This window comes from Antennarius striatus, chromosome 8, assembly GCF_040054535.1.
Source record: "Antennarius striatus isolate MH-2024 chromosome 8, ASM4005453v1, whole genome shotgun sequence".
Classification (NCBI taxonomy): domain Eukaryota; kingdom Metazoa; phylum Chordata; class Actinopteri; order Lophiiformes; family Antennariidae; genus Antennarius; species Antennarius striatus.
The window spans coordinates 11580206-11598122 of NC_090783.1; the positions used below are offsets into that span (position 1 = coordinate 11580206).

Genomic DNA, 17917 nt, shown 5'->3' on the forward strand with positions numbered 1-17917 from the left:
ATGTGGCATTTCCAGCTGACGCAAACATCAGGAAGAAGGAACACGAAAAGTATCAGGGTCAAAAGAACAGCTGGAACAGATGTGGCAGGTCAAGGCTAACATGGTTCCTGTGGTAGTTGGGGCACTCGGGGCAGTGACCCCCAAAGTGGAAGAGTGGCTCCAGCAGTTTCCTGGAACAACATCTGAAGTCTCAGTCCAGAAGAGCGCAGTCCTAGCAACAGCTAAGATACTGCGCAGAACCCTCAGACTCCTAGGCCTCTGGTACAGGACCCGAGCTCAGGGATGACACACAGATACCACACATACACACAAACATATCTATATATATATACTGTATAATAGGGCTGTCACTTTAATTATATTAATTAGAGTAATTAATTACTCTGCAAATTAACGCGCTATAAAAATTAATGCAATTAATGGTGAGTGGCAAGTCAATGCGCAAGCATTTTAAATTTGGCCAATTGAGTGACCCGTAGGCTGCAGTGGTACGTCACTTCATCCCTGCACCACTAGTCAAAAGCAGGGCGACTGACAACAGAGATGGATGCGACACAGGCGAGCGAGGCAAGCCCACTCGAACCTTTGGGAAGAAAGTTTATTTATAAAAAGAACAAAGACGGGACCATCAACAAAAACACAGTGATTCTGCGCTGCCAACCTGCGCTGCAGACGCCTCCGTCAGTCTGCCCCAGGGCAGCTGTGGCTACACACATAGCTTACCATCACCAAGTATGAATGAGGAGTGAATGAATAATGGATCCGATGTAAAGCGTCTTTGATTGTCCAGAAAAGCGCGATATAAATCTAATCCATTATTCTAATTATTATTATTTGTACCTTTTGTAAAAGAGAACTTTCATATCACCGAAGCAGCTCCAAAACATGTCAAGGACAGAGTTGAACGTTAGCTTACCCTTTTAAAGGAAAAGCCTGTTGGCATCTTGCTATTGATGTTGCCTTATTTAGAGGCATGTTATACTATTCATTTTGAATTGCTGTATTGAGTCAGCTTTAGTATTCATTTGATTGAGAGTCTGCTTATATGCCTATTTGAGACTCTGCCTTATTTTATTTCTGAAATTTATTTAATTTAATTGTAATTGGATTGCATTTTTGAGAAAAGCACCTGGCCTAATTGGTTTTCTGATGTCCTTGGCCTTTTTTCTTTTGAATGTCATTTATAAAGCACACTTAACCAATAAAAATGTGGATTTCAAATCTTCTCTTCTTGGTGCATTCTATTGATTAGTCATGCACTACAATTTTGTAATGTCCTTAAATTCAAATTCTTTATTTGGGGGCCTTTAGCAGGTATTAGATCAAAATGTGATTAATTAGATTAGTTAATTACAAATCCTGTAGTTAATTAGATTATTTTTTTAATTACCTGACAGCAATATATATATATATATATATATATATATATATATATATATATATACTGTATATACTGTGTGTGTATATATATATATATATATATATATATATATATATACTGTATATACTGTGTGTATATATATATATATATATATATATATATATATATATATATATATATATATATCCATCCATCCAGCTGTTTTCTTCCACTTAATCTGCTGCAGCGGGTCAAGGGAAACTTGAGCCTATCCCAGCTGGCATAGGGTGTGATTTGGACTGCTAACATTCATCTACATCTTCGCAATGCCCACCCAGCGCAATCCACGATTTACCAACACCATGTTGATTTACTTCACCATGTTGATTCTGGACTACTTTGGGTGCGCTTGGATTATAATACCATGAAGTCTGATATTATTGCCTTATCGTGGAATTTATATATATATATATATATATATATATATATATATATATATATATATATATATATATATATATATATATATATAAATTGGGTACAGGCATGTAACACACACACACACACACAAGGGGCCTGTGGTGCGTCCCCAATGAGCAAATTATAAAGGGTACAGTGTTTTGCTCAAGGGCGCCTTGGCAGTGCTCAGGGGGTGAACTGACACCTCCCATTGTCAGCTCACACTCCGAAATGTTTTTTAGTGGACTGAGATAATGTTGCCCCAGTACCAGAAATTGAACTACTGCCCAATTTTACAGAATCTATCCAGCTGTGTAATAAACATTGCACTAGTTGTCTTGGTGGCTGGACTCTGATGACCATGCATTTGGACATGGAGGCTGGAGTGGAATTAAGCAGGCATTGTTACACATGGTTGGTGATTTTGTTGGGATTTACTGCAACATTTTCTTCATCGAATTTGGAGAGTGTTTCTTATTGTGAAATACATTCCAGTCTCCATTAATATTATTTACTTTGAAAAGGATTACAGTCTTTAACACTTAGAGCCCAACAAGAAATTCACTGTTAGGGGAAACAGTCTAATGCACATGTGTCAAACTTGAGGCCCGGGGGGGCCAAATGTGGCCTGCTACATAATTTTATGTGGCCCACGAGAGCATAAAAGGTTGGTGTCTAAAATAAATAGGTCAAAAGTGTGATTTGACTGAAACTACATTTCCCACAATGCAGTAATTAAGCGCATTTTAACTCTTAACAACAACGTTTTGAAAAAAGTTAATGTCATAACTTGTGTTCAATGTTAGTTTGATGATATATTTCTTAATTTGCTTTGATAGTTTTTGATCCTTGGTTGATGGAGTTGTGGGTTTCATAACCTGACAAATATAACAGACCAACAAACAACCATATATTTTTTGCAACTGTTATGTTTGTAACTTCAATAAGCAATAAAATCAGTTATTTAAAATTAAGGAGTAGTTACATTATCAGTCTCTGTAACTGATAATGTAATGTAAAATACTTGTATTTTACATTATGTTGTAAAATAAATGTAACCACTAATAAATGTACATTTAGTTACATTTAGAAGTTACATCTGGCCCTTTGAGGACAGCTGATGTGGCCCTCGGTGAAAAAGTTTGACATCTCTCTTCTAATGAATCAGGGCCTCTGAGATCAAGGAAATTCCTCCCTGAAAACCTAGTTGTGGTGAGGAGTTGAGGTTGATTTTGAGATTAATTTGCTAAGAGGGCATCTGATAGGGAGAAACAGATCATTCAACAATGACAGCTGGATGAGAGAGAAAGAGAGAGAGAGAGAGAGAGAGAGAGAGAGAGAGAGAGAGAGAGAGAGAGAGAGAGAGAGAGAGAGAGAGAGAGAGAGAGTGTACATTTACACTTTGATAGCCTGCAATTGACTGGCTATTAGGAGAGTGTGACAGGTTAGGTAAATGGATTATGAAGTCCATCCATCAATCAATGTTCTTGTAGTCAAGATGATTGGAATCATCTCGTTCCACTTTGGGGTCAAAGGTGTTGCTGGAGCCTATCCCTGGATAACAAAGTAAGCATAACAAAATGGGAACGTGCTTGTAATATAAAGAGCAGACACATACATACAGTCACATACAGTCTTATTTGGACGATCATTAAGCTTCACTTCTGGTGCAATTTGGCACCAGCATGGAATGTAAGGAAATGTAAATTTCAGCATAATTTGTTTTTGGCTGCATGCAATGTGTTCATTCTTTAGCCAGATTCATTTCTTAATCTCCTGCCATGAGTGCAATATAAATATATTTATCTGCTTTGGCTACAATTTAAACACAATTTCACACATTATTGAACAAATTTACTGTTTTATTAAATCGATTTAAATTTAGACATTCACTTTGTTAAGTCAAGTCAGTTTTATATGTGCACCAGCCGTTCTAAGTTGACCCATTATTCAAAAGACATCCATCACTTCCCCAATTGGCACCAACAATGAGACAGTTATAAAGATAAACTATTTTTAAAAAGACAGGCAGATATAGATTGGTGCAGATGCTAAATGAAGGCATGTTGGCCTCTGCTTTGACCAGATGGAGTGAGAGGATTAGAAAAGTGATGATAGGTTGGTGGAGACAGACTTGGGGAGAAATGAGGAAGATACATAAAGACGAGGGGGATAGATTGGAAAGGGATAAGGAGAGAAAGAGAAATATGAAGAGAGACAACAGCTAACAGCAGCTATTCTAATAATGGAAAGATTACAATTTTTGGTATTTATAACCACTACTACAATAACAACACTGAAAATGATAATGATGATAATGATGATGATGAAGATGATAATGGTTAATATGTTAACATCTGTTTGTTTCTAGGTATTTTATCAGTACTTTCTTTGTCCAGTGAGAGTATGTCCTTGGCATCAGAGCTACCAAAGGTTTCCTACGTAAAGGCCATTGATATTTGGCTCATTGCCTGTTTGCTTTTTGGATTTTCATCATTAGTGGAATACGCTGTGGTGCAGGTCAGTTGTCACAGTTTAACATTCTGTGTACATCTTACATTTTGTGTGTCTACCTTGGGCAAAGAGTCCAATATCACAATGAAAATGATGTCAAGCATTGCTTGTTGAATGAGGAAATCGAGCCTAGTTGTTATTTATAATAATAATAATAATAATTATTATTATTAATATTATTATATTAGTAATGATAATAATTGTAAAATAATAATAATAATTCATTCATCTTCCAGCCACTTTTATTTGTTGTAGCGGGTCGCGGGGAGGTGGAGCCTATCCCAACTTAGCATGGGGCGAGAGGTGAGGGAAAGTCTGGGCACAACGCCAGTACACTGCAGAGCTACACAGAGACAGCCAACCACTCAAGCACACACTCATACCTACGGACACTTTGAAGCAGGGCAATTAAAATGAAGCACATGTTTTTGGAGGTAGGAGGAAGCCGGAGAACCCGGAATCAAAGCCACAAAGACAAGGGGAGAGCATGCAAATTCTGCACAGAGCAGGAAGTGAACCCAGAACCACCTTGCTGTGCGGGGACAACGCTACCAACTGCGCCACCGTGCCACCCATAATAATAATTGTAATAATAATAATTTTACTCGTAAACAAGTACAGTACAGCATGCATTAAAGGTCAGTCAGTCAGTCATTTTGAGATTACCACCTATGTATCCACCGCAGCAGGTCACGGGGAGCCGGAGCCTATCTCGGCGGCATAGGGCGTGAGGCGGGGGACACTCCGGACACGACCCAGTGCACCGCGGAGCCACACAAAGACATACAACCATGCGCACACACACTCATTCCTACGGGCAATTTGGACCGGCCAATCAACCTGAAGTGCATGCTTTTGGAGGTGGGAGGAAGAGAACCCACACAGATACGGGGAGAGCATGCGAACTCCGCACAGAGCGGGACTCGAACCTGGGTCTGCCGTGTTGTGAGGCGGCAGCGCTAACCACAGCTAAATGGTGAAAAGGCGGTGGGACTAAGGCCACAACAAGCAGTGAAACTTTTTCAAATAGCATAGGCAGGTCATTACAGGTCAATAAATGAAATGACAGCAATCACAATATGAATAAGCACTATATTTCTGGTATTGAGGTAATAGGAAACTATATCTGTGAAAAAACAGCATAATGTAATGTACCAATCACAATCGTTGAATCACTAAATTTGGTTTTCCACAATTTTCTAATGAGACAAATATGATACTTTCATTTTCACTCCTCTGAGAGCTGCTACCTTATCATGGTGGGGGAGTTTGAGTGCCTGAATGATCTCAGGAGCTATGTTGTCAGGGGCTTTATGCTCCTGCTTGGGTCTTCCGTGGCAAACAGGTCCTGGGTGATGGGCCAGATGAAGAGCAGTAAAAAAACACCTATGAGGAAAAAAATATGAAGGACTGTGACGTTGCCCAGTATGGCGCAACCCGGGCCCCATCCTGGAGCTAGGCCTGGGATTGGGGCTCGTATGCATGTACAGCATGGGCCCAACCTCCAGTAGACTCACCGCCCGCTGAGAAAACCGTAGGGGGTGGGCGCAGTATCGATTCGGTGGCAGTCATCAGCATGGGGCTTGACGACCCAATCCCCAGACAAAGAATCTACCTCCAGAGACATGGAATGTCACCTCACTGGGGGGAAAGGAGCCAGACCTTGTGAGGGAGGTTTAGAGGTACCGACTACATATAATTGGGCTCACCTCCACCCAGAGCTTTGGCTCTGGAACCCAAACCCTTGAGATGGGCTGGACTCTCCACTTTTCTGGTGTTGCCCAAGGTGAGAGGCGGTGGGCTGGTGTGGAATTGCTTGTAGCCCCACAGCTCAGCCGCCATATGTTTGAGTTCACCCTGGTGAACGAGAAGGTTGGGGACAGGTGTGTCTTCGGGTTGGGGACAGGTGTCTCACTGTCGTTTCGGCCTATGGGCCAAAGGCACTGCAGAATACCCGGCCTTCTTGGAGTCCCTGGGAGGGATACTGAATAGTGCTCCGACTGGGGACGCCATTGTCCTGATTGGGGACTTCAACGCTCACATGTGCAATGACAGTGACAACTGGAAACGGGTGATTGGGATAAACGGCCTCCCCGATCTGAAAATGAGTGGTGTTCTGTTATTGGACTTCTGTGCTCGTCGCAGTTTGTCCATAATGAACACCTTGTTCAACCACAGGGATGTCCTTAAGTGCACATGGCACCAAGACACCCTTGGCTGGAGGTCGATGATCGACTTTGTTGTCGTATCATCCGACCTCCCACCGCAAGTGTTGGACACTCAGGTGAAGAGAGGGGCAGAGCTGTCAACCGATCACCACCTGGTGGTGAGCTGGATCTGCTGGCAGAGCAGAGGGCTCAGCAGGCCCAAACGTGTTATGAGAATCTGTTGGGAACCTCTGGCAGAACCCACTGTCAGTGAGGTCTTCATCTCCCACCTCCCAGAGAGATTCTTCCAGATCCCGCAGGAGAATGGGGACATTGATTCAGAGTGGACCATGTTCTCCACCTCCATTGTCGAACCAGCTGCTTGGAGCTGTGATCACAATGTCTCTGGTGCCTGTCGCGGCAGTAACCCCCAAACCCGGTGGTGGACATTGGAAGTAAGGGATGCCGTCAAGCTGAAGAAGGAGTCTTATCAAATCTTGTTGAATTGCAGGACTCTAGAGGCAGCTGACAGGTACAGGCAGGCCAGGGGTAGTGAAGCTCGAGTAGTCGCAGAGGCAAAAACTTGGGTCTGGGAGGAGTTCGGTGAGGCCATGGAGGAAGACTATCTGTCAGCCTCGAAGACAATCTGGCAAACCATTCGGCACCTCAGGAGGGGAAAGCGGTGCACAGCCAACACTGTTTACAGTAGAGGTGGAGAGCTACTGACCTCGACTGTGGATATTGTTGGGCAGTGGAAAGAATACACAGAGGAAGCAGAGGCCAAGGTCTCAGAGGTGGACTCGTCGAAGCTGAAGTCACTGAGTTGGTTGCCAAAAGCCTCGGTGGCAAAGCACCGGTGATGGATGAGATTCGCCCTGAGTACCTCAAGTCTCTGGATGTGCAGGGACTGTCATGGTTGACACGTCTCTGTAACATCTCATGGCAGTCGGGGACAGTACTTTTGGATTGGCAGACCGGAGCGCTGGTCCCTCTTTTCAATAAGGAGGACAAGGAGGGTGTGTTCCAACTATAGGGGGGTCACACTCCTCAGCATCTCGGGGAAAGTCTATTCCAGGGTACTGGAGAGGAGGATTTGACCTACAGTCGAACCGCGGATTCAGGAGGAACAATACGGTTTTTGTCCTGGTCGTGGAAGACTGGACCAGCTCTACACTCTCCATTGTGGGCTCGATGGTTCATGGGAGTTTGCCCAACCAGTCCACATGTGTTTGGTGGATCTGGAAAAGGCATTTGATGGTTTCGTCCGTGGTATCTTGTGGGGAGTGCCTCAGGAGTATGGGGATCGGCGCCCTTTGCTGAGGGCTGTCGAATCCCTGTATGACTGAAGCCAGAGCTTGGTTCGCATTGCCGGCAGTAAGTCAGACCTTTTCCAGGTGCATGTTGGACTCTGGCAGGGCTGCCCTCTATCACCGGTTCTGTTCATAATATTAATCATAATCCATTCATAATGGACAGAATTTCTAGGTGCAGCCAGGCTTCGGACGGAGTCTGGTTTGGGAACCAAAGGATTTCATCTCTGCTTTTTGCAGACCATGTTGTCCTGTTGGCCTCATTAAACCTGGACCTTCAGTGCACTGGGATGGTTTGCAGCTGAGTGTGACACGGGTGGGATGAGGGTCAGCACCTGTAAATCCGAGGCCATGGTTCTCTACCGGAAAAGGGTGGTGTGCCCTCTTCAGGTCAGTGGAGAGTTTAAGTATCTTGGGGTCTTGTTCACAAGTGAGGGAAGGATGGAACGTGAGATTGAAAGACGGATCGGTGCAACTCGCAGTGATGCGGTTGCTGCATAGGTCTGTCGTGGTGACGAAGGAGCTGAATCACAAGACAAAGCTCTCAATTTACCAGTCAATCTACTCTCCTACTCTCAACTATGGTCATGAGCTTTGTGTCATGACCGAAAGGACAAGATCCCGGATACAAGCGGCTGAAATGGGTCTCTAAGGGTGGCTGGGCGCACCCTTGGAGATAGGGTGAGGAGCTCAGTCACCAGGGAGGGACTCAAAGTACAGTCGCTGCTCCTCCACCTCGAGTGGAGCCAACTGAGGTAGCTTGGGCATCTGTTCCGGATGCCTCTTAGACACCTCCTAGGGAGTTGTTCCAGGCTTGTCCCACTGGGAGGAGACCTCGAGGAAGACCTAGGACATGCTGGAGGAACTATGTCTCTCGGCTGGCCTGGGAACGCCTCAGGCTCCCCCTGGAGGAGCTAGAGGAGGTGTCTGCCGAGAGAGAAGTATGGGCATCCCTGCTGAGACTGTTGCCCCCGTGACCCGGCCCCGGATAAGCGGTTGAAGATGGATGGATGGATGGATGGAAGAATGACTTTCATTACATCATGTTTACAACTACAGCTGATTAAATTGCCAGTATAACCTGGCAAAACTTTAACTGCATCAAAATAATGCAGCGAGATTACCTGTGAAATTTGGTAGAAGATTAACATTACTCCTATTAAAGCATTTCTACACTGGGGATCCTTCATTTTACCTCAAGAAAGTAGTGCCTCCCCAGGATGTACTTCAAGAAATATTTGTTGCCTGAAAAACGTTGTCTGGTGTGCTGGGGGTTTCATTTCTCTCAAGGACAGGAGCCAGTGTGTAAAATACAAAGTATTTATTTGCCAATTCAACAGTAATATCATCAGTAGGTTGAGTATAAGTCCAATAATATCATCCATAGGTTGAGTATGAGTCCAATAATATTATCGATGATACTGACAAACAGACAGGTTCAACAAACAGACAAGTTCAACAAAATACTTATCTAATTATGATGAGAGCTCTGGAGACGATGAACAGTTGAAGTGTTGTTACAGAATATTCTGGGTACAAGAAAAACTCTACAGACGAGAGCTGCAGCGGAGTTCCAGGTACAAAATATGAAAAGAATCACACATCATTTATACTCTAAAGGCATGACTAGAGGGAGGTATTAACCTCGGCTCATCTGCTTTCAACCAGTTCTTTACGGGCTTTCAGTTGGTATGTCATGACCTCCAGACTTTACCAAAAATATCGAGTCGACAGTTTCACAAAACTATTTGATGACATAATATAATCAGTCACGCGAACCCCTTGAGGACATATCTGCTGCAGACATTCTTTGGATGACCCTGTGCAGAAACATACAAAAATATTCTAATTTCAAGTACAGTATATGAAATGATCTGGCCAGCTGCTTCTGTTAGTGTCTAACTTCCTCCAAGGATACCGACAGTCATGCAAGCATTTCCAAATATGGTCAAACAGTAATTATATATTCATGCAGAGTCTTCATGACCTCGAGACATCCTGGGGCCACCTTCACGAGCGCTGACTAATTTGACACACACAACAATCCAGATCTTTGGTTCTTTGAAATGATAGTCATTCATTCATTAATTTTCATGTACCGCTGCTATATCCATCGTAGCGGGTCACGGGGAGCTGGAGCCTATCCCAGCTGGCATAGGGCGTGAGGCGGGGGACACTCCGGGCACGACACCAGTGCACCGCGGAGCCACATACAAAGACATACAAACACGCACACACACACTCACTCCTACGGGCAATTTGGGACCGGCCAATCAACCTGAAGCGCATGCTTTTGGAGGTGGGCGGAAGCCGGAGAGAACCCACGCGGACACGGGGAGAGCATGCGAACTCCGCACAGAGCAGGACTCGAACCCAGACCCACCGTGTTGTGAGGCGACAGCGCTAACCACTGCGCCACTGTGCCGCCTGAAATGATATTATTTTATCATATTATTTTATTGTATTCAAAACTTTCCACCACACTGGCGATCGTGCATCCCTGTCAAAATATGGGCGTGAAAGACGCAAGGATGCCCGCAAACGAGAACACTGATATATTGTAGCCATTATCAGTAAATAATTAAGTGTTGATACACATATACATATGTGTATATGTGAAATAACGCAACCCAATAATTTATTTTGAGCTGCTCAGAAACATTGAAATGTGATTTGGCAAGCTAATCTGATTGTGTAGAATATCTGTGTAGAATATGAGTTCAGGTTCTAGAACATGACCATCCTTACTCCACCCAGGACTTGAGAATCACCAATGTTTTTTATGCGAGCCTCTGCTGCAAATGGACTGTAGGGCCGAGGCGAGATTTCTACACATGGACACTGTTATTCCACTGCCTGAACAGATTAGTTGAATGGATTACATCAACCCCCAGCCACAGGGGACATATGACCTGAGTGGATGCAATTTTAATTTTGATGGAAATATCTCAGTTACAGTCAGCTCACTAAAAACGAGTGAGTACACTTTGTCAGTCAACACAACACAGGACTGGTCAACTAAAGTTTTCTAACAGAGGGATCAATTGTAACAGTCTGTAGTGAAGGTCTAGAAAAGTAATTGTACAAGTAAAATATTATATGATGTGTTTGTTTGAACATTATTCCAATAGATAATAGAAATGAATGTTTGTAAAATAAACTTAACACCAAAATCTCTAATTGTGAGAGGGTGTGTCTCCAGAGCCTTTTTAATGTATTGATTAAGATGTAAAGAAGAAGTAAAGTGATTTGACTGGCATGAATCATGCAGGCAACTTCTTGGCAGATAACATAAACACGTTACCCCAAGTAATAATTCCTCTCTCCTCCTCCACTTCCTTCTTACAAAAAGGAGGCTAAATTCTACATGCTACTGATCAGTCAGGTGTCTTCTTATTATTATCCTCAAGGATGAAATTGAAGGGAACAAAAGTTTAATGTAAACCAATCTGAATTCAAAATGATCATTTGAATTACAAGTGATGATTAACGGTAGTTACTGGAACTATGCGTACATATTTTCATATGATTATGTGTTTATTCTTATTTATTGAACAGTAACATGATATTATATGCTCTTAGCAGTTTTCCAGTGATTTTAGTAGGACAATATTTGTGGCTGACAGACTTTGGGCCTGTTTCATAAAGCAGATTTAGTGGAAACCTGGCTAAGTTAATCCTGAAATCAGGGAAAACCAGGGTTTTCGGTTTCACTAAGGGAGGTAACTTAACCCCGAGTAAGAGGAGTAACCCTGACCGGTTTCATGAAGCGAGGTAAACTGTACCTCTGGATTTGTTACCGCTAAAACAGACTCTCTGAAGATAACCTGGTCATGAGAAGGTTTTATTCTACAAACTCTGCTTGTGCGGCTTAATTTCGTGGTTCTGTCATACGGAGAGTTTGACTGAAGGCCGGTTTCGATAAAAACTCTGTAACTTAGAAGTAGTTTAGGGGCAAACATGGCATCTCTGTTAAACAAGGAGCCCCTTGATGGAGTTTCAGCATTAATTCACAGCAAATATAAATATTAAATATTTCGTATTGCTGTCCGTCATGTATTGATGTCCGTCATATCCAGACAGTTATCTTTATGATCCATACCAGTTCACGTCCCAATCCATCACACACACACACAAATGCACGCACGCGCACACACACACACACACACACACACTAATGTTCTAGTGAACCATTTCTGTTTTCGGTATTTTTTTAAAAAGTGAATTCTATAAAATTCATGAGGAGGATATTAAAATATTGTTCCATGGGAATTCCACAGAATGAACTGCTGGTGTTCACTGAGCGTCAATTTCACTGTGATAATCTCTGCAGTCGGGGCCCATCTGGACTGTCCAGCCATGCTCTGTTAAAAAAGGAGGCTCCATTCCACTCTGTATTGCACCAGAATGTTAAGCAATGGGAAGAAAACAATCAGTAACATAAAATATTAGACCAGCTTTGTTTCCTTCAATTTCTGAGTGATTTATTTTGTTTATCAATTAGTAACTCCTGTGTGTATCATGTGACTAAAACAGAGTGCAGTTATAAGCAGCACGATTCCACAGCTATTGATGTGAGAACTAACTTAGTTTTGGCTATTACTGTATTAACAAAACCATACAAAGGAGCTAGATGCCAGCTCTTGATTTCAGTAATTATATAATGTAGGTATATGCGATGGCATGAATATTCTTCTCAACTGGTTTTGTAACGTGTATATGCCGATTTACTGTTTTATTTACATAACATTAAAACATTTGAATAGATTTCCTTATTTAACAGATGTTGATATAGATGAAAACACATTTATGTGTGTATAGCGTTATATGTGTGATTAAACAACTGAAATGTCGAACGTCCACTATATTTACTGTAAAATATCAAACATAATATTGATGAGGAGGATCCCTAATGCAGAAGTCTGACCTGTGTGAAGATGTTTTTAAACTTCATTCTCAGCTGCTGAAATGTGCACTTCTCCCCAGCTGGACTACACCTACATTAAATAAATTCATAGACTATTACTATTATTCAAGCCGTTTACCAACGTTATTTTGCAGTAATTGCAAGGGGCTACGTTTAAACTTACTCAAGCAGCAGTTTCTTCCCATGTCATCTCCCTCTTGTTTGCAGCTGCAACGCTATTGCTCTTTCTTTGGAAACTGTCCTCAAAGCCTTCTTGTTTTCCTTTCAGCTTTTCCCTTCAGGGGTCGCCACAGCGAATCAATTGTCTCCATCTAACCCCTTTCTTCTGCATCCTCTTCTCACACCATCTACCTTCATGTCCTCTTTCACTACATCCATAAACCTCTTTGGTCTTCCTCTAGGCCTCCTGCCTGGCAGTTCAAAACTCAGCGTCCTTCTACCAATACATTCACTATCTCTCCTCTGGATATGTCCAAACCATCTCAGTCTAGCCTCTCTGACTTTATTTCAAAAACCTCTAACATGTGCTGTCCATCTGATGTACTCATTCCTGATCCTATCCTTCCTGGTCACTCCCAAAGACAACCTCAGCATCTTCATCTCTGCGGCCTCCAGCTCTGCCTCCTGTCTTTTTCTCAGTGACACTGTCTCTAGACCAAATAACATTGCTGGTCTCACCACAGTTTTGTACACCTTTCCTTTCATTTTAGCTGAAACTCTTCTATCACACATCACACCTAACACTTTTCTCCACCCATTCCATCCTGCATATACACACTTCTTCCTCTCTTTTCCACATTCTTCATTGCTCTGGACTGTTGACCCTCCACCTTCTTGAATTTTTCTCCCTGGAACCTCACTCTTCCACTTGGGTCCCTATCATTCACACACATGTACTCTGTCTTACTGTGGTTAACCTTCATTACTCTCCTTTCCAGGACAAACCTCCACCTCTCTAGCTTCTCCTCCACCTGTTCCCTACTCTCACTGCAGATCATAATGTCTTCTGAAATCATTATGGAGTCCATGGAGATTCCTGTCTAACCTAATCTCTCAGCCTGTCCATCACGATAGCGAACAAGACGGGGCTCAGAGCTGATCCCTGACGCAATCCCACCTCCACCTTGAACTCCTCTGTCACACCTACAGCACACCTCACCACTGTTTTACAGTCCTCATGCATGTCATGCACCGCTCTCACATACTTCTCTGCCACTCCAGAGTCCCTCATACAATAACACAGTTCCTCTCTGGGCACCCTGTCATAAGCTTTCTCCAGATCTACAAAAACACAATGCAGCTCCCTTTTCTGTACTTCTATTTCAACATCCTCAAAGAAAACACTACATCTGGAGAAACTATTTTTTGGCATGAAACCATACCGCTGCTCACAAATGCTCACTTCTGCCCTTAGTCTAGCTTCTACTACTCTTTCCCATAACTTCATTGTGTGGCTCCTCCACTTTATTCCTCTGTAGTTGCCACAACTATGCACATCTCCCTTGTTCTTAAAAATGGGCACCAGCACACTTCTCCTCTATTCCTTAAGCATCTTCTCGTGCCTTTCAAGTCTTCATCCTCTTCAATGCTTTCCTCACTTTATCCCGACTAATCTTTCCTATGTCCTGGTCCACAACAGCTACCTCTTCTAGTGTTTTTTTCTCTCATTTTCCTTGTTCATCAACTCTTCAAAGTACTCTTTCCATCTTCCCATCACATTACTGGCACCTGTCAGTACACTTCCATCCCTATCCTTAATCACCCTGACCTGCTGCACGTCCTTCCCATCTCTGTCTCTCTGTCTTAACAACCTGTAAGATCAGTCATACAAGTCATCATAAGCCCCTTGTTTGACCTATGTTATCACTACTTTCCTCTTACGCTGAATCTCCCTGTACTCCTGTCTACTCTCCTAAGTCCTCTCAGTGTCCCACTTCTTCTTAGCTAACCTCTTTCTTTGTATACACTCCTGTACCTCCTCATCCCACCACCAAGTCTCCTTATCTACTTTCCTTCCAGATTACACACTAAGTATTCTCCTACCTGTCTCCCTCATCACATTAGCTGTAGTTGTCCAGTCATCTGGAAGCATCTCCTGACCCCCCAGAGCCTGTCTTATCTCCTTCCTGAAAGTCATGCAACACTCTTCATTTGTTAGCTTCCACCATTTCATCCTCTGCTCTGCCTTTGCCCTCTTGATCTTCCTCACCACCAGAGTCATCCTACACATGCTGTTTGGCTACACTCTCGCCTACCACTACTTTTCAGTTACTGATCTCCTTTAGATTACATCGTCTACACAAGATTTAGTCTACCCATGTGCTCCTACCTCCAATCTTATAGGTCACCCTATGTTCCTGTCTCTTCTGGAAGAAAGTATTCATTATAGCCAATTCCATCCTTTTTGCAAAGTCAACCACCACTTGTCCTTCTGCATTCCTCTCCTGGATACCAAACCTGTCCATCACCTCCTCATCACCTGTTTCCTGCACCAACATGTCCATTGAAGCATACCTAAAAGTGACAACTCTCACTTTTAGGTATGCTCTGCATCACTTCATCAAAGTCCAAACAGAATTTCTCCTACTCTTCTAGCTCACATCCTACCTCTGGAGCGTACTACAACATTTAACATCACACCTTCCATTTCTAGCTTCAGACTTGAAACTCCTCCTTCAAGATAACTCTTACTTCATTTATCTTCCTATCTACACCATGATAGAACAACTTGTAACCTGCTCCTAAACTTTTGACCTTGCTACCTTTCCACCTGGTCTCCTGGACAAGCAGTATGTCTACCATCTTCTGCATCATGTCAAACAACTTTCTACCTTTTCCTGTCATAGTTCCAACATTCAATGTACCTACTCTCAGTCCTATACTCTTGGCGTTCCTCTTTTCTCTCTTTCTATACGAACACACTTTCCTTCTCTCCTTCTTCAACCAACAGTAGTCCATTTTCTATCAGCAACCTGTAGGTGAAAAGCACCAATGGCGGTCATTGTTTGCCCAGGCCTCGACCGATCTGGTATGGAAGTCATGGATTCGATTTGCATATTGATTTGGCAAAAGTTTTACGTCGAATGCCTTTCCTGACACAACCCTCTGTATTTATATTGGGACCAGCACAATAAGATACTGGCATGTGCCCTCTTATTGAGGCAAATCAGAAATCAAGGAAACACAAGACTCAAAAATTCCAAAAAACTAGAGACAGGGGCATCAGTACAAAACAACCTGGCACAGAATTAAAAGATAACCCAGTTTAAGAAGCCTCAGTCAAGCTAATCAGCCTGATCAAGGACAGGTGTTGGGAGGAACAACAGGTGTGGAGACGAGGCTCCGCCCACGAGTTCGGCCTCTCTTTCTGCCACACCCCAGCACAGCAGAGCAACAGGGCGCCATCACCAAACCGTGACATGTAGGCCTTATTCAGACTAGAATCAGAATCAGAATCAGAAAAGGTTTTATTGCCAAGTACAGTAAAAATTACTGTCGAGGAACTTGACGTGGTGTCGGTGCATTGAAAGGCGGAAGAGAATATTAGTGAATGAGGAATAGGAATAGGAATACAAAAACTATTTACAATTCACATTACGGTGAGTTTAGATACTGTATAAAGATGGTGATTGCAGGCGAAGAAAATAAGTCCAAACAGTAAACTGTATTTGCAGAGTGGTGAGGGGCAGATGGTTACCTTGGGGGGGGGGGGCATTGTTCATGAGGCTGACTGCAGTGGGGAAGAAGCTCTTTTTATGGCGTGAGGTCCTGGTCCGGATGGACCGTAGCCTCTTGCCAGAGGGGAGGGTCTGGAAGAGGTTGTGGCCGGGATGAGAGGGGTCAGCAGCAATCCTGGCTGCACGACTGCAGGTCCTTGTATCGGACAGTTCCTGGAGATGTGGGAGGCTGCAACCGATCACCTTCTCCGCAGAATGGATGACACGCTGCAGCTTGGCCTTGTCCCTGGCCGTGGCTGCAGCAAACCACACTGACATGGAGGATGTGAGAATGGACTGAATGGTGGCAGTGTAGAAATTCACCAGCATCTTCACAGGGAGGTCGAACTTCTTCAGCTCAATTCTGTAGGCCGACTCATCCCAATTAGTGATGAGGCCGATGAGGGTGGTGTCGTCAGCAAACTTCAGGAGTTTGACAGACTGGTGACCAGATGTGCAGCAGTTAGTGTGCAGGGAGAAGAGCAGAGGGGAAAGAATGCAGCCTTGAGGGGATCCAGTGCTGATAGTCCGGGTGTGGGAGACATGCTTCCCCAGCCTCACAAACTGCTGTCTGTCTGTCAGGAAGTCCGTGATCCACCTGCACATGGAGTCGGGCAAGTTCAGCTGGGAGAGCTTGTCATGGAGCAGAGCTGGGACAATCGTATTGAAAGCAGAGCTGAAGTCCACAAACAGAATCCTGGCGTAGGATCCTGGGGAGTCCAGGTGCTGGAGGACAAAGTGTAGCGCCATGTTTACAGCATCGTCTACAGAACTGTTGGCTCTGTAGGCGAACTGTAGAGGGTCCAGGAGGTTGCCAGTGATGTCTTTGAGGTGGGTCAGGACAAGGCGCTGAAAGGACTTCATGACCACAGATGTCAGAGCGACGGGTCTGTAGTCGTCAAGTCCTATGATCCTTGCCTTCTTTGGGACTGGGACAATGGCTGAAGTCTTGAAGCACGCTGGTACGTGACAGGTCTCCAGTGAGGTGTTGAAGATCTGAGTGAACACCGGAGTCAGCTGGTTGGTGCAATGCTTCAAGGTGGAGGGAGAGATGGAGTCTGGGCCTGCAGCTTTGCGGTGGTTGAGTCGTTGGAAGAGACTCCTCACCTCTCCTTCTTTGATAAGGAGAGGTGTGGGGAGGGGGGGTGGCGCTGAGGTGTGGGGCTGTGAAGGACCCAATGAGACAGTGGGGGAGGGGATGGGGCTGCTGTCCAGTGGCTGGTCGTAGATAATGATTGGGGGGTCAGGTCTGTCCCATTGTCTTTCAAAACAACAGTAATAGTCGTTAAGGCTGTTGGCCAGACATAGGTCGTTAACAGAGGGGGGGGCTCTAGGCTTGTAATTGGTGATAGCTTTGAGCCCTTTCCAGACAGAAGCAGAGTTGTTAGCTGAGAATTGTTCTTCCATTCTATTACCATATGCAGATTTGGCTCTTTTCACCTCCTTACCAAATCTGTACTTGGCCTCCTTGTATCTGTCTCTGT

General features: G+C 43.8%; 1 protein-coding gene across 1 annotated transcript in view; it reads left to right on the forward strand.

The window, feature by feature from the left end:
- The window catches only part of LOC137600387 (glycine receptor subunit beta-like), an 86972-nt gene that overhangs the window by 49083 nt on the left and 19972 nt on the right, over positions 1 to 17917 (forward strand). Inside the window, exon 8 of the mRNA XM_068321993.1 lies at positions 4191 to 4339. Coding sequence (XP_068178094.1) covers positions 4191 to 4339 — 149 coding nt within the window. The remainder of the gene's footprint in view (positions 1 to 4190; positions 4340 to 17917) is intronic.